An 18,060-nucleotide genomic window follows, 5' to 3' on the forward strand; every position below is an offset into this window, starting at 1 on the left:
ATAACACTTCAAAGATTTTTAAACTCCTCTTCTTCTTTTATAGCTATTTCTTTCGCCCTTCTTATGTTCACGGTCTGACCTGGACAAGTATCTGTCTTGTAACAGAAGCCTGACACGTAAACATAAAGGAAATCAAATTCACGTGGAATATGTAAAGATAACTTAAAAACACGTTAAGTGTTTACAAAAGGAAAAAGAAAATAACAGGGGCATCCACACGTAAAAGTGATATCTCTTGTGCATAAAAAAAAGGGACATCTGCAAGATCGGGGCGCCCCACCGCCCGATAAAACTCGCATCAAGATAACATCTTTTTGAGCACTGTATTTCGAAAACATTCGATATGAAACCTTTCAGACCACACGAATATATCTTTAACGACGAAGGCTTCAACCACGAGCGAAGGCCTTGATCGAGGCCAGGCCTAAAGTGAGGAGGAATAACTCAAATAAAGAGGGAGATAAAGAAAGGATTTCACTCTATACCTTAACAATATATGATATGTATCACCACGTTGCAAGGTGTATACAGTTACCTGGAACCTTATTCAGAAAAAAAAAAAAAATCTTCACTCCCTTAGGAAATTTACTTTCTCACCTTTATTAATCTGAAAGTCATAGGTTATTTTTCCGGAAAAAAAACAAGGGGGAAAAAATAATCCCATTTCCCTCCAGAAGTTAAGACGTACACACGTCAGCCTAGTGGAAGACTCGACGCACGACGCCCGAGATTACGAGGAACATCATCGTTAGGACGCCTCCTGGGGGGAATCTTCAGTCGAAAATTACCTCCGTCGGACGCTGGAGGATGATGCCGCCCTATTTACTTCACCATTACCCGAGTACATTCCCGTGACGGATAATGACAAGATGACTTATACCCTCTCTCACAGCAGCATGTAGAGTTTGGGGACTTTTACGGTCAACAGATGGGTACAGAGTCCACTAGATTATATATATATATATATATGTATATATATATATATATATATATATATATATATATATATATATATATATATATATATATATATATATATATATATATATTGGAAACAATCACAATTTTGCGCATGTTCTAGGATATTCCTATGAGTCCAAGGGGATATGAAACACGATAAGTTCCCAAGTGCACTTTCGTGTAATAATCACATCATCAGAGGAGATACAAGAAAAAATATAAGTCAGCTGATATATAACGCAGAGACGTAGCTAGGACGTCATTTGGTAAGCAAGTGACTTGTTTACCAAACAAGTCACTTAGATTTCTTTCTTGTATCTGCCCTGATGATGCGATTATTACGCGAAAGTGCACTTGGGAACTTATCGTGTTTCATTTCCCCGTGGACTCATAGGAATTATATATATATATATATATATATATATATATATATATATATATATATATATATATATATATATATATATATATATATATATATATATATATAAAGTGTGCATATGTTAACTATTATTACGATCACTCTTTGAAGATAAAAGAAAACCAGGCGGAGCCTGATACGTCCTGCTGCCTCATACCAAACAATCCTAGACTGTGATCACGTCGGCCGGACGGACGGCGAGACTAGCTTACTAAAACCATCAAGGCCAAAAAGATGTCTTTACGAACTCGACATATAAGATGGTGAACAAGGATTTATAGAGAGTAAATATAATCCCAAAGACATAAGAGGACACTCTTATCTCGCACCACAAGAAATGATAAACACAAACCTAATGCACCGTAATCTTATATTGCAAGATATCAAAAAGATGGGGCACCGTAATCTTGCATTACAAGAGATATCGAAAAAGGTAAGTCACCCTAATCTTGTACTGCAAGAGATATTAAAAAGGTAGGGCACCCTAATCTTGCATTACAAGGGATATCAAAAAGGGTAGGGCATCCAAATCTTGCACTGCAAGAGATAGCAAAACGTTAGGACACCCTAATCTTGCATTACAAGAAATATCAAAAATCAAAGGCTGACAAATATATCAAAGTTGCCTCAGCAGTTGAGGACGTGGACGAAGGCGCCTCCGTGTCAGGGGGGAAGAAGATGAAAGCCAAGCAACAGTTTGAGAAATGCAACACACGACGAAGCGTGACCTGAAACCTTTGAGCTTGACATTACTGCGCACGACGGAGTAACAAACGGGGGACGACAATAGAGGGTCTCCCGAGATCTACTGTATGTTGTTGGTTAAACTTTTCTCGAGATGTGAGGCGGCTGGGAACACTAATGATTAAGGTTCAGGGTCCTAATGAGGCCAATCAATAATGTGATATTGCTGGCATCTCTTTTACGATTCGTTATTGCGGGAGGAGAGCGGGGCTGCGTACCCAAACATTAACTAACCTAATCTGTGAAGATGAGACTTGCAGTTTGGTGCCCAAAACCAACAAGTAAATAAAGATCTATTGTGGGTTTAATTTCATGGCAGAACATGTCTCTTCGCAAGAGGAAAATTCGCGTCTTCAGTCTTGCATAGGGACAAACTGGCAACCCAAGGGCGCCGGGGGTTAGCGAGATTATAAGAGCATCCTGGAAGCAACTGACTCAGTCTGCCCCTCGACGCCCGAGCCGTGAGTTAGTGAACACTGGTGGCACGACACCCGAGACTTGCAGGAACTTCCACACCAATCTTCCTAAAAAAAAAAACTTTACTTCATAAAAGTTTTATGATTTTATGTATCAGGAGAAAACTGTCAACCTCACCATGTAGGCTGTTGCCATACTAGCAAATTTACTGACAAGACTTTTTGCCCAAAGTGTGAAAGGAACCATCGAGTAACGTGCATCAGACGGCGTTGATACCATTACTACTGATAAGCGTCCATTGATCATCTCGGACGGGACGCTCAGCCTAAACCCTTGATGTATCACATCACTCATCCTCCCAGCCACAAGACGAGATAACAATGCAGGTCATCCACACACTAATTTGGTACATCTTCGGTGAGTGGTTTCTTGAGAATTTAGTCGCAGTCTGACGTATATGATTCTGACGAGGTCAAACGATTTAAAAGTGATTATACTTAAAACTCTCTTATCAAGCCTTTGTATAATTCTCGCATATTACTCTACAACGATTCCAAGTCTTTAATCTGGTTAATGTCATAAAAATAATGCACAGCATACAACCACGCGGAGGACCGTCATATATGTGATAGTTCTATGCGAGGGAAATGTTGTGTGGGAGTGGGGGTAAGGCGGGGTAAATAAATATAGTCTCCCATGAAGGTCTGTTCGCGAAAGAAGAAATGAAAAATAATCGCGTGCGTGCATTGTCATGGAAGCCTTTCACTCACTTTCTAGCACAATGGAAGTGGATGAGTGTACCGGGAGGCATTAAATGCACTTCAAAAAACACACGTTAAATAAAGGTGTAAAAAAGAAAAAGAAAAAAAAGAGCTTGTGTGATATATATATATATATATATATATATATATATATATATATATATATATATATATATATATATATATATATATATATACACTGCTTTTTTCATACACATTTGCCATTTCCCTTGTTAGCGAGGTAGTATTAAGAAAAGAGGGCTGAGCCTTAGAGGGAATACCCCCACTTGGCCCCCTTCTCTGTTCCTTCTTTTGGAAAAGTAGTAACTGGAGGGGAGGAAAACTGTCCAATAATTTCCACCTCTCGTCTATCTGAATCAGTCCGATCACGTCAAAACTCCATAACCCTGACATTAAGGAACAAAAACGGATTCATTAAGGAAGAAGCCCTTGCCTCACTGATTGTCCCCTGCGAGTGACGTCAAGCACTACGTCCCAGTGTGGGCGTGAACGAACCACACATTCGATTTCAATAAGTTCCAGTTGCCGTATCTATATACGTCCGCTTTAATCGCAGTATCCCTGGAGGGGCGCTCTACGATAGGCGAGTCGTTTAAGGATCATTGTCACAAGCAGTGTGGTTGTCAGTGAACGACTGATCAGTCTCGACATTTGGTCGTGTCTGTGAACGGGTCAATGCACCAAAACCTGATGTGTCAAGAAACGTCTCAGTCAGTGTTGCACGTCACTGAACGATCAACCTTAGAGTATTGCCTGGCAGTCAGTGTTCACCGTCACGCAGTGTAACGAGTTACTGGAGCATCACTGTCACGCACCAGCTGGATGTGTCAGGTAACGATCATTGTCGTGATGGTTGTTAAGCAGTGTAGTTTTAGCGAGCGCTGAGTCACGATGCGTATTGCGTCAATGAACGATATATATGTTGCGTAGAGTGGTTGGGCTGAGTAATCCATGCCCAGAAGTATGTTGGTGGTAGACGCTTGCTTATCTACCACTGTCGTGCAGTGTCGAGTGTGTCATGTGAGTAATCAGTATCACGTAGTGTGGCGTGCCAGTGAATGATCACTGTCATGCGAACGCATGGTGTCACTGACAGATCACACTGTCATGCAGCACATCAAGTCGACAGATGATTCCGTCAGGCACGGTAGTGGTGCTGTCAGTGAGAAGTTGCCCGTCAACTTCACGATCGCCGTCAGGAGGCATCGCATTCCCGTGTAAAAACAATAACGCCATGACGCGTCACTTCATATTAAATGGTCTCCATCGACCTCATGTGATTTGAGCGAGTGGTCCCCTTCACCGAGCAGGGCATGCTGGTCGGTGATGGGTATCAGGCGCTTCGAACTGTTGGTGGAGAATGATCACGACGCAGGAGCGCCGTGTGTCGGAGAACGATTTATACCGGCAAGTTAAGACGGTGTCATGGAATCACTGTGGAGGGTTGTGGTGTCGGAAACCGATCAGCGTCGAGCTCAGGACTGTCTTGAAGGATTCTGCCACACAGGACAATGTGTCAGAAAGGCCATCGCAGTCTTGCGGTGTCAGGCGGCGAGCACGTCATGCAGCATGGTGTCTTGGTAAGACGTTCACTATTCAGCAGTCGGCTGCAGGTGACAGTAACATTCTTGCCTTGAAAGCACGAAGACATTAAACGATTATAATCATCGTTCCAAATCCTTTTTGGGGGGTTGATGAATGATCACACTCCTGTATCTGTAGCGTCCTCATCAAGCAACGAGGTTAGTACCCAGTATTCATATAATTCACAACTAAACACACACACACACACACACACACACACACACACACACACACACACACACACACTCTCTACCATTAACACTGACACCTACTTTATGACAGAACTCAGAGTGGCGTCTGTGTGGAAGTGTTACCACGAGAGTGTGAGGGAGGCACCCTTTCTCCTGGCAGTACCTCTCAGGCCATCATCGCCTTGAACGTAACGACAGTATGGATCCCAGCTAAATAACGCGTGTTTCCGGTCAGGCAACGTTGATAACGCACGTCGGCAGGTCTTCATACTTCGCTGAAACTAACGAAAAGATGCGGTTCTCTATTTCTGCCGGATCATCCAGTGTGTTTAGTTTATGACGTTACAGATTACAGCATAAAGTAATATCAGACCCTGTTTGACGAAGATGATAAGCACGCGGTCTTCCGTGGGAACTGGTGACGTAAGTGTGTTTGAATCGCGTCGCCTTTGATCTCCCAGAGAAATCAAAGCCCCCCACAGGGGATGAGTGGCTTCCACAAATGCACGGATGACGGAGCACATCTCTTTTAAACTTCACTGAAGCATTAGAACCATGATGAAACATCTCGCATCAGTCGCCTAGAGCGTAGATATGACACGTATGCGCGGCTCCCCCTGCCATCGTCTTCGCGCCAAAGCTCCTCCGTTGGCCTATCAACCGACTCGCTCCAGCGGCACTGAAAATCCTCGAGGTAAATCGCAGGTCCACAAAGGCTTGGATGGATGCTCGGATGATGGAGGTCTCCACACGAGTAGGGCCACATTCACACACACACACACACACACACACACACACACACACACACACAAACACCTCCACGAAAGACAAGAAGTGAATTCTACATAAAGTGCTTGTAATTATCCATAAAAATATGGTTGTCAAAAGTGTCTTTAGTCTGTACACTTCATGCAAATAGTCAATGAAAATTATTTGTATAGAGTCTTGTTGGTTATGATATAAATCAATATCAAAACCCGGCGACTAATATTAGATTTTGGCAACATCTACCAGCGATATATTCCCGATTCAAAAAGTTTCAATACTGGAAAATACCACAGTATAACGACACATTCGCTCCAAACAGCTAACCATGTAATGCTTAGTGCCTCAAGATGTCGGAAAAAAAGTCAAGAACATGAACATACTCAAGGCGATCCTTCCAGACTTAAGTGCTTCTCCCTAGGTATATATTCCATCACTGCGGTATCAGGTTCACCTCTCCCGGCACTCGCAACCTACGATGCTCACTATCACATCGTTCTCTTTTACACTGCAGCGCTTTCCTTCTGGGTGGAATTGTACCTCCGTATATGAAAATGTTCCGACATCATATACTGGCAGTTCGATCTTGGCTCGAGCTGTGGGTCAGAAGATATCCGACACCATCGCAAGGTACGCGTCAAGAGGTTTCTTCATCCTTTCCATTTCCACTTCCATCCGTGAGATCCGAGTCCCCATCAAGGTTAAGGGTTTGCACGCAAGTCCACGGCGGACCGTCCCGGGGAGGGTACACAGACGAGAGGTTCACAAAACAGGAACGGAATATCCACATGGGAACCAAGAGGTGAAAGATGAAGACGAGTTGCTCCTGACTTGGGGGGTCTTAGGAACATACACTTTCGTCTCCTGTTCTTTGTATCGCTGCTCCACCCACAACCATGTTGGGGCAGTGTGAGATTAAGTTACTGCACCGTACCCCAGGCTTCCTGTGCGTCTCCTGATGAAGCCATAGGTGGTGTTTACCAGTGCCGTTCCTGTCCCAATACCAGGTACAACCGTGTGATACTGACGAGAAAATATCTCGGGGAATCAGGGAGCAAAATACTCCAAATATAGACCTTACCCTGGGTACGGCAGTGAACAAGCCTTACACATAACTTTCCACTGTCGTTGTAGTTTAAGTACAGAGTTGAGAAATGTGAATGCCTTACAAAGCGAGTGATGTATCAAGTATCTGCCAAGCTATATATCTCCATTCTTTCGAGGCTTCGAAGTACTAACATGAACTATATAATGATGACTTAATAAACAAAAAATCTTTATCAAAATGACTCAAATGACAAGGAAACTTTGGATTCAAAACAGGAATTCTTCAGCCGACAGTGACAGTCTCAGAATAACGAAGAAACGAAATACACAGAAACTTTCTGATCAAGAGAAGTAGGTTCGCCATTCTTCATCAGGCACCCCTGTAACAGCTCCTGTAACATTTTCTCTGGTTAAGAAAGTTTCAGGATGAACTAACCCTGCCTCAGCAAACACGAAACCCAAGGGACAATTATGTTGTAAGTTCCGGTGCATTACCACAGTCACTCCACAACACGCGCAATAAAAATTCCAAATCAAGAAGCGCAAAATATAGATCTTACAGCCATTGTTAAATTGTTAATAAGAGGAAATATCCAAATTGCATCACACACACAAACGAGTTACAGCTATGAAGTATACAAACAGACCGACTGTACTTCTATATGACGAACAGAACAGCATGGCAGATGACATGGTTAATGTAGACATCACACATAAATTCACATAGATTCAAGAAGTACGTCAGAAGAGAATTTTCAAACGACGGGGCCTGACGGGTGTAAAACTTCCTCTTGCATAGTACAATGACAAAAATAAATAATTACATATATATATATATATATATATATATATATATATATATATATATATATGTATATATATATATATTAGTAGCAAATACCTTCATCAACAGAACTCCTAAACTAGATGGTATGATCATTTGATAAGGACTGGCCTTTGACCTGATTCGTGAGGGTTAGGTCAAAGTCTGGGCCATTATAAAAACCCAAGGGGGTTGTAACGGCGTGCTCAAGGGTAATTCCCTCTTATTCCAAAACAACAAGTGACTGGAAGGTAACGTAACGACTCAGGTAACGACCAATGCGTCGTCGTGACAGTGCCACGTGTGCCACGCTCCCGACAGGCTGTGTGATGTGCGCATCAAAAGCTAATTTCCGTGAACAGGTTCCAGTCATCTTTACGCACATCAAAGGACAGGTGACTTATTAAAAGCGGAGCTGCGCGCGTGGCGACATTTTGAGACGACGAGGGACGGAGATGCAGGGGACGGCGGAGGGAAGAGTGTACTATCCTGTAATGGTGGAAATAATGACGAGGTCAACTTCTTTCCCGGGAACATCAGCAGGACTTCAAAGCTGGTGAGGGTAATGACATGCAAAGTATAATGAATAGGAAAAAAAAGTGGGGGGGTCGTTTAAAATTTTCCCGAGGTTGTTAGCTACATGTAAATAAGACATCATGTGCTGAGGATTACTGGAAGATGTTCCCCAGACCCGTATACAAGATGGCTATCAACACCTCTCGCAGGACCTACTGTCATTTGTAAGCCCATCTGATGCCCTGTAGCTCGGTGAGGGAATTAGTCCACATGTGTTGCATTCCTTTACTAGGATACCCCATACCAGTCCTCCTCTCCCTCAGGCCTATACAACCTACACAACGTTTGACAAGTGACCAGTTATCACACCCGGTAAGGACCATGCCGAATACCTCTGCTCTCGATTGTGTCGGTTCGAGTCTCGGCGGAGGAGGCGAATATGTTCCAAGGATGGGCGCTTTTGTGAACGGAAAGGTTTACAGCGTCTCAAGAGACCTTCCCACCCCCGCCTTACCCTACTTTCGTAAACACCACAGTCTCGAAGCTTACATAATAATGATAATAATAATATCTATAATGATAATAATAATAATCTTTAATAATCACCAGCAGTGTGGGTAGGGTCCTGCAACGGGGAGAAGTGCAAGACCAAGAAGTCTGAGCTGGACCAATGTCTGCTGGGTGTGGCTCCCTACATGCCCAAGGTCGGCCTCCCACACACCATGCCTGAGCTCTCCAACATGTGCAGGTAACTCACCCCAACATGTGCAGGTAACTCACCCCAACACGTGCAGGTAACTCACCCCTACATGTGCAGGTAACTCACCCCAACATGTGAGGATAACTTTGTTCAACATATACTGGATGGTAACTCACCCCTGCTTTTGCTAAAACAGGGATGCAGGTTACTCAACCCTCCACTAGTATTGATAAATAATACTAATAAGCAAATTAAATCCACATCTCAACCAACCAAATCTGTGTCCTTTTGAGTCTTTTAGTAAACAATATTCATCCAAATATTCCAACCAAGACCGAACTCCAGACGAGTTAAGTCTGGCTGAAAAATTTCACGGTCGTAAAAGGTAATGTTCCGAACCCTCGTAAATGTAAAAGAAAATTACGTCAGTAATGAATGACGCTCCCAATTTGCTTTGGCAACACTGGACCTGCTCACAGACACACAACGGGGTCGTTCTCCTGACGCCCTCTGAGACCTGGACGACTCCACTGGGTACTAAATGTACCGACTGGTATCTAAACACAGTAAATTCACTGCAGTCAAAAGATATGTAAGGTGCGTCCAAACACAGGCCCCACGCGTGACACACGGTGGGGCAGTGAGGAAACTCTGCCTGCTGATGCTGTTGGGTCTAACACATTTCCTCGTCTGCAGGGCGTTCAAAGGTGGGATGAAGTGCGTCGACCGCTACACGTCCAGCTGCCTCACCTCGGAAGAGCGGGAAGACCTGAACCAGAACTTGCGGGGCGCCAGGTCATTCCTGGCTTTCCTGTGCGATGACCCCGTCTTCCAGAGAGGTGAGCCTCCTCCTCCTCCTCCTTCATGAGACTTATCGGACCTGTCTCGCTATCTCTTGTTCCAGACTTCTGTCCTCTCTGGGTTACTCAAGATCCAGACTTCTGTCATGTTTAGATGTTAAGTAACACACTGTTATCTACGTAGGTAAACACTTGTCCTATTCAGGTTGGTAAAGTACCCTGTCATTCTATTCCTCTAGTTGACCGAAGTAACCAGTTACCTTGGGTTTTCTTGTGAATATGAAGCTGGGTTACCTTGTTGTTGCAGGTGGCTGAAGCGCCCTCGTACACTGATGATCTGACTGGAAGTGACAGCTAATTATGCTGTTGTTGTTAGCTTGGGTATACCCACACACCTACTCAATATTCCATACCGGTGAGGTACCCGCTCGGTACATTGTATCCAAGACGACTAGAGTAAATGCCATTCTGGCTATCTTTGTCGACCGAAGGAACATATCACCTGTTACTCCAGGTGACTGAATTACCGAAAACCTTATCGTATGAAGTTCCAGGTTACTCCGTTATCGTAATTAATTTGAGGTGTTCATTGACGTTCCTTGTCAATGTACCAGTTTCCTGTCTGATCTAGGAGGTTATAGAACCAAGGTAGCTATTGCTTTTCAAAGCTAAGGTATCAACTCTTACAATCTGCAAGCTAGGCATAAAGTCCAGATGATGTGTTAAAACCCACACATGTTCCAAGGATAAGGCGCCAAAACCTTCACCTTCCAGACACGTGACATACGACGGAGCCAACACTCTCTGGAGATTCCACACATCTAACAATAATACATAACTCTCTACAGGCGGGTCAGGCATCAACCACTGGGTGTAACAGGCACCTTAGGTAACATATCTTCCATGGCTCAAACAGGAAAAGTTACCAAAGCTTCCCATCATCACAACTCCAACTACACTACCCTCCCATCACCATCAGCCTCCCATCACCTCCCAGCCACTGACGCCCCTCCTGCCCGACAGAGTACTTGTCCTACGGTCCGTGCCTGAGGGACGTGAGCGACGACTGGGAGCGGTGCCTGTACCACTTCAAGAGCCTGGTGCGCCTCCAGCACAAACACCTCAACATCTCCCAGACCACAAGAGACCACAACATCTGCTGGTACGTCATCTACCATCTGTACAACTAAACTCTATTTCCAAAGGACCAAGGTACTATACTCTGGACTTTTAAAAGGTCAAATTCAATGCTTGAAATGTGAGTACCATGATATACAATGTACCTTCTTACTACCAACTCAAACGTTAACGCAACTACAATAATCTGTCACCTACTTTAAGATTTACCACATATTTCAGTGAGTTTCTCACCATGTATAATACTTACGTACGTGAAGGCCTTTTAAATTCAAGCATAGCTTGAGGCTGACACAACGTTAATGAGAGACTGTAATCTCTCTTCTATTAGTTACTGATGCCTGCCACACTTTTTCTGGACGGCACAAGAGATACCCTTTATTATGTCTAGCAAGAAACGCAGCTTCTCTCGCCCAATAAACGTATATCAACACCTTTTCTCGTAGGACAAGAACACTCGCACCTTCTCTCTCCTCCTCAGTTGGTATGTGTGTGTGTGTGTGTGTGAGAGAGAGAGAGAGAGAGAGAGAGAGAGAGAGAGAGAGAGAGAGAGAGAGAGAGAGAGAGAGAGAGGCTGTCCCAGTAACACCCTCTCCTCCACAGCAGGGGTAGGGGAAGGTGCCCTCAAGTAACACCTCTCCACTCCAGTTGGAGTTGGGAGATCTAGTAACCCCCATCAGCCTCCACAGAGGATTTACTTCCTGCCAGGGTAATTAAGCTCACCAGAGATTCCGTGAGAGGATGTTCTCCTCCCTCTCTGGTCACTTTCCCTCACACCTCAGCTACCATGGGGAACTTCCCTGTACCGTACAAACCTTCGCAGTTTCAGTAACGGGCTACTTGCCTGTCACCGTCACACCTCGCCCCTATGTCTCCTTGCAGGCTGGTTTCTTCTCGACTGACAGTAACTTCTCTCACTCTTCCCGCAACAGTTTCCGCGAGGTACTGCTGTCCTGCGTGTACAGCGCCAGCTACCTCCGGTGTGAGAAGCACGCGGCCTTGTTCGTCAAGAAGGTAACGGCGACGCTGTCGTACAACGACGTGCAGGAGGAGAAGTGTCGCAACGTGAACATCAAGACGTGCGGGGCGGCCGCCACAGACGCGAGCTCCCTGACCTTCCTGTTGGCCACGACCATACTGCTCCTTCACCAGCCTCCGACCTGAGCCATCACGCATCGCCAGCTGACCACGAGACGTTCGACGAGGACGTCCGCTTCCAGCAAAAGCCGAGGTCTGTAAGCCACCACGAACCTCAGCGGGTGTAAACTTTCTAACCATATCATTCATGTGTGTAATTGACCCTGTACTGTTAACGCTTTGATGTCTTTCGACTGTCTGCCATGTCTTGCGCGCGTAAGGAAGTGAAAAACGTGATAGAAAAAAAAACAAAAAACAGACGGATTGGAACTCAGTTACTAAAACACTCCGAAAACTGTAGCATCTCTGATCGTACCCAGTCGCTTCAGTGCAGAAGTTACCATGGCACCAACGAATCAACGCGACATTCCGCATAATGACGTGATAGGAAAAAAAAAACAATGAAACGACAACAAAGGTGGAGTAATCTTACATACATATATGTCTTTTTAGAATAATATATAAATTGATGTAACAAAAATATAAACACTAATGAGGCAGTCTATTAAACCTCCCTCCTCCTCGTGTCACTGAATGAAGGAAGACGTGACCACAACAGTCTCTCGAGCACAAACAAAAGACTGTGAAGACAAAGCCAATCCAGGCGGAGCGGCGGGCCAGCCCTCTGTGCATCACCGTAGATCGTCGGGCTAGCCCTCCACCTGATCAAAATCACATCGGCAATCCAGGAGTGACCAAACTGGAAAGAGACACTGAGTCACCTAGTACTGAGGACTAGAGTCAGTGTGGAGTACAGTTAACCGTATACGACAATATAAAACTTCCTACAACTGCCGCTCGCACAACACCTCTTGTTACACGATAAGGCCGAATAAGACACAGAAATACAAGCCACACAACACCATACACTGCACAATGCTATGCACCACAAAATACTGTCAAACCACACATTACCGTCAGCATCACAGTCCATGAACCAGAAAACACTGCCAAACCACATAATACCGTAAACCAAATAAAACACTCAAATCACACGATCCTGTGAGCCAGAAAATACTATACGCCACACACAGCTGTCAAAACCTAACTATTGAAGGACTCAGTCATGTAAATCAAATGGCAAGTGTATCTATAGACCACATCCTTTCTACTACGAGGGATAGAAGTATCAAGGTGTGCAGTGTGCGGTAATGAGGTGTCATACGTATAAAAGACGAGAGAGAGAGAGAGAGAGAGAGAGAGAGAGAGAGAGAGAGAGAGAGAGAGAGAGAGAGAGAGAGAGAGAGAGAGAGAGAGAGAACCTGTGAGAACAATGCGTTTCATGAGGCAGTGGGAAAGAGAGAAATATACGAGGGCAAAACCCGAGCGGGCACATCTCAGGCAGTAATATTTAAACCTGATTACTCCTTCTGGTTTGTGCCACTTGAAACTCTCCAGCTAGGGGCTTTGGAGCACATCACCTGCGGTTTCGGCTTCACTCGTGGAACAAACTGCACTGAGATCAAACAGATCAAGCAGGAATGGGATACTTAACACGCCCAGACTTCGTATCATGCAGAATTTCGTGTATGCGACTTAAAACTATGACGAAAGACACACACAAGCACGTTTGTGTGTGTGTGTGTGTGTTTTTACGAATTCTTTATAGGGAGAGAGTCTTACCCTCGTGGGGCCCTGGCTCTTAATCATGCCCTACTTGCAACATACAACCTTTTTAAACTTCAGCATGACAATAAGAAAAGTGTACTGATGTTGTAGTAGTCATTATCATTCAATTTCATTTCTTACAATGATGTCCATCAAATCATGAGAAAGGAACGTGTCAGTTATAGTTTCACAGCTATGTATTCCAGCTAACTTCCTGCAGCAAACTACGAACCCTAACTTATTTTATTTCAGAAAGCTATGTATCCAAGTCAACTTCCAGTGCTATGTTACAACACCTGGGTAACTTCCTTCAGAAAGCTATACATCCCATCTAACTTCCTTCAGAAATCTATACATCCCACCTAACTTCCAGTAGTAAGATTAACACCTGAGTTAACTCCTACTGGAAAGCTATATACACACACACACACCGCTTGACTACCGAGGTAAGCTGAGTGGTTTGACCCCAGATAACTTCCGCAAGCAGGATACGTTCCCTCGGCCAACTTCCCGAACCTTGCCTTTGTTAACTTCATGTAATTAGCCAAGAGACCTGCTTGCAAGAGCCGCAAGGCAGCCCCGAACTTTCTGCGACCAGCCACGTGCCGGAAGTCATGCCCCGTACCATCATGACACATGACTCTGCTCTTTACATCAGTCCAAACTCTGGCTATTTTTCCTGAACCCGTTGTAACAGCTGGAGTGAACCAATCGTAACCTGATGGAGAGAGAGGATCATCCTGAGCAATTCCCTCACGTCGTCATCTGTGCTGCGCGACACGACCATGATCACCCATCTTCTAAGCCAGCGAGAGCTTTCCATTCTGTCTTTGTCTCCAACGCCCGTTCCCTTTGGGAACTCCCATCAAGAGGGTGGCCAAAGCAAAAAAAAAAAAAAGAGTCCCAGCTTACCACCTGTCCTCACATGCCTCCCTCGCATACACCGTTTCACTCGCTGTTCCCCCATTTCTCTTCCGCTCTATTTCCCGGCAAAGAAGAGATTCCCAGGAAACCAACCGAAGATTACTCGACAATTTCTTGAACGGTAGTCAACATCCGGGGAAGGATCCTCTGACCTGCGTCCTTCGTTCCATTCCACTGAAATGAAATTTTAGCCACTGGAGGAGTTCCCGTCCCCCCAACATGCGTCCTTTGTTCCCTTCCACTGAAGCGATCTTTTATCCACTGAACGAGTCTCCCCATTATTCCTACCTAATGTGTGTGTGTGTATGTGTGTGTGTAAAGTGGTAATCATATTCTGATTCAAGTTTGTGGACTACCAAGACATCGTTGCACGCAATAACAACAACCATACGTGAATGTTAAGAGGGGTGACCCAAATTAACAGAAGCAACGACTACCACAGGAATGCAGTGTAAGTCAGTACGAGAAATTCATTCCTCCTGCGTTATCAATAAGATGTATGGTGGTCACGCCTGCCAGAAATTTGGGTCACAGCTGCAGCGCTGAACAACAGCAGTGTATGCAAGTCTGTTGCAATCGTCCACCTTTCCCTAATATTCATAAACAAATCAAGTAAACGAACAACGTCTAATTTGATACACTGCGCTTCCATATTACACTAGTGTCACTGACAAAGACCACACGTCCTTACAATTACCGTTTTGTTATTATGAACAACAAGAACTTACATACGTTCTTAGCAATACTAAAATACAGTTTGTAATTACAGTGCAATGTGATGATAACACTGCCACCATATATTTTTTTAAGAAGACATTCGAAACTGATAATACAAATGGGTACAGCAATACATGGCTACAACAATCAATATTGCCCCATACAGGTAAATGAAAATTGATTAGGATTGTCTTCGATGGTTCATAACAAACGTTTTATTACACATACGTTGCACTAAAAATATTATTAGCCACGTACAGGTCCAAGCTACAGAAAATACTACCTTAAAACATGCATCGCTATTGTTCTTGCATGACTCATCGGCTACTTAAGGTGATTACTGAGAAGTGCAAAAGACACCAGGATACTTGAGAAGGAGCTACAGTCTACATGAATATGATTACATAAAGAAACTCGTTACAGTTCCAACTACAGTCTTATGGCTACAGATGTTACCAAAGAAATTACACCTTTAGTTTTGCTATTACTGTATCTAACCCATGACACCAAGGGTTCATCATTGTACCTTGCTTCGGGCAAGTAAAAATGGTTGTACTGATCAGACACAATACTCTTTACTGTCTATACTACGTAAATGATTTTCAACCCCACACCACACAAAAAGTTTTAAGCAACAAAGGAGTGTAACAAAACTTCGTAAAACCTTGCCTCTCTCTCTCTCTCACCACAATAACCTTATAAATATGTTTGGCTTATCAACTCCGCTAGAATAACTTGACTGTACTACTTTCCTTTCTTAGTGTTCTTCAACTTCCTTATGCTGCTGAACCAGTTGGTTAACCGAGTTCACCCAATACATTCACTAGCACAGCAGACATCTAAAAGGCCATACAGTACTACATATCCCGCTGGGGTCATTAAGTCACGTGGTCATCACAGGGATCAGAAGACTCTGACTTGCCTCTTGTCATGTTTGTCGTCCTGGTGCTTCTCTCATACAGTTACTCTACTCCGTATTTACTCTATTCACCCACGTAGAAGATGAAGCGTCGCCCTGGATGCAGTCTTAGCTAGCATATTCTGACACAAGCCGCGCTAAAGAAAATGTATCAAGCTTATTTTTAATTTACTTATCTTTGACACGTGCCATCATGGTTATTTAATTCAGACATGAAAATAATGCATTATCAGCTGCCGTTCATAAATAATTTTTGATGACAACAGAGCGACGGAAAATGTGGACCAACAACTCTTAGGTGCATTACACATGATAAACAAGTTCCAGGTACCAGTGTTAAAAAAAAAAGAAAAATGGCTTTGTCAACCTCATGCACTTTTTCATGAATTCATTCAGTAATCACGGCACGTGTATGATTATTAATGTAACTCTTCTGTTCCGGATATAACAACCATCCAGTCCATTACTACGTCAACACTGGTCTCGGCAAGGGATCTCGAGTGCACTCAATGAGCACGTAAAGATATACCCACAGAAATCACCTCTCCATCAGCGGGATTGGAATCAAAGTCCTTCCGTCTCATTAATACTTTAACCATGATCCTTCTCGAACGCTCCCATGCTGTTTACTACGACGTTGCTACCCTGTCTCCGTTTCGCGGGTCATTGTTTCGGTCATGGCTTTCATGAGCAGTCTACAGGTGTCCCTGCCACCAAAACTTGGACCTGAGCCACACGTCTGGCTGCTGCTTCCCACACTTTCTCAACGGGGAGACTGGTTATTCGAGGACTAACCGTTATGATACCTCCTCCTTACCTTGAACAGCTAAGCTATGGAATTCTCTTCCGTTTTCTCTTACCCTCTTCCTATAACTCTTCTACTTTTAATTGTCGAGCCTTAAAAAAATCCTGTGGAGCCTTGATTAATCTACAAGTTCTTTTGTTCTCCATCTTTTAGTTCTTTCACTCGCGATATATTCAATGGGACATGTTCTACTTGCGACTTTGTTCTTTCACCTGAAATGCCCTTCACTGTGGCATGTTCCGCTTGTGCCAGGTCGGTCAATATAGAGAGAGAGAGAGAGAGAAAAAAAAAAAACCTGCAGTCACTGAACGAACTAATACATTAACAGTGCCACCTCGTATACCACTGTCAGCAGAGTGGAGCCCTGAGAGAAGCTACCAAAACCTCTACGATCCAGCCCACCACAGGCCAGACATGCACTACCACTACACGCCGCACCTTCAGGGGTGGTGAGGGCACTTGCGGGAGTCTCGTCTTGAGTGCTCCTTCTTCTCTCGTCTCTCCGAGCTGCCCTTCTTGACCTTGCCCGAGGCGGTGCCTTTTCTAATAGATACAGCCTTCTGTTCCACCTCGGGAAGCCCGTACCTTCTGGTCAATTCGGCCAAGATGGTCTTCTTCGCCGCCGCTTTCTTGTCTCGGGTCATCTTGCTCTTCTCTGATGTTTCTTTCTGCAAGGGAGAGAGAGAATATCAATGGCCGCTATTCACCTTTTAATATAATCTTGCAAAACAGTTTCAGTCCATGTGTGAAGCGCTTGACAAATGCGCCCACAGACAAACTTCGAGAGGCAACGACAGCAAACGAATTAGATTCCCAAGAAGGAGACTGGAAGGTAGATTTCCCGGATATTTCGGTCTGAAATCATAAACTTGTCGCTTCTGACGCCATCAACTTTAGCATAAGAACAACACGACTCACAATACAACCTCCTTCATCTATCTGTCTACATATCTAAGTCTACTCTAAGGGTTATACAAGAACCCAGTGTGTATATTCAGTCCAATGACTCGCGAATCAACTCTTCCCATCTCTCACTATACACATCAATGCATTAAAGTACAGC

At 44.2% G+C, this 18,060-nt stretch overlaps 2 protein-coding genes across 3 annotated transcripts in view; one reads left to right on the forward strand and one right to left on the reverse strand.

The window, feature by feature from the left end:
* The first annotated feature begins 2,579 nt into the window (after window positions 1-2,579).
* On the forward strand, window positions 2,580-12,500 carry LOC139756206 (uncharacterized). Of its 2 annotated transcripts, none has more exons than XM_071675369.1 (5): window positions 2,580-2,959; window positions 8,860-8,998; window positions 9,647-9,789; window positions 10,774-10,912; window positions 11,820-12,500. In XM_071675369.1, exons 1-5 carry the CDS (start codon window positions 2,923-2,925, stop codon window positions 12,049-12,051), a joined length of 690 nt encoding a protein of 229 aa, XP_071531470.1. In that variant the 5' UTR covers window positions 2,580-2,922; the 3' UTR covers window positions 12,052-12,500. The 2 variants fall into 2 exon arrangements, with proteins under 2 accessions (XP_071531470.1, XP_071531471.1); XM_071675370.1 differs by having other exon boundaries at window positions 8,863-8,998.
* A 2,970-nt stretch (window positions 12,501-15,470) lies between these two features.
* Window positions 15,471-18,060, reverse strand: part of LOC139756207 (probable glutamate receptor) — a 35,647-nt gene continuing 33,057 nt past the window's right edge. Inside the window, exon 15 of the mRNA XM_071675371.1 lies at window positions 15,471-17,665. Coding sequence (XP_071531472.1) covers window positions 17,438-17,665 — 228 coding nt within the window. The 3' untranslated portion in view covers window positions 15,471-17,437. The remainder of the gene's footprint in view (window positions 17,666-18,060) is intronic.

The sequence above is a fragment of the Panulirus ornatus genome, chromosome 21 (genome assembly GCF_036320965.1).
Source record: "Panulirus ornatus isolate Po-2019 chromosome 21, ASM3632096v1, whole genome shotgun sequence".
In the NCBI taxonomy this organism is placed as follows: domain Eukaryota; kingdom Metazoa; phylum Arthropoda; class Malacostraca; order Decapoda; family Palinuridae; genus Panulirus; species Panulirus ornatus.

Coding starts and splice junctions, on each gene's coding strand:
- LOC139756206 (XM_071675369.1), top strand. CDS start 2,923: ATGCAGGTCATCCACACACTAATTTGGTACATCTTCG. Junction 8,999..9,646: donor GAGCTCTCCAACATGTGCAG/GTAACTCACCCC, acceptor CCTCGTCTGCAG/GGCGTTCAAAGGTGGGATGA. Junction 9,790..10,773: donor TGACCCCGTCTTCCAGAGAG/GTGAGCCTCCTC, acceptor CCTGCCCGACAG/AGTACTTGTCCTACGGTCCG.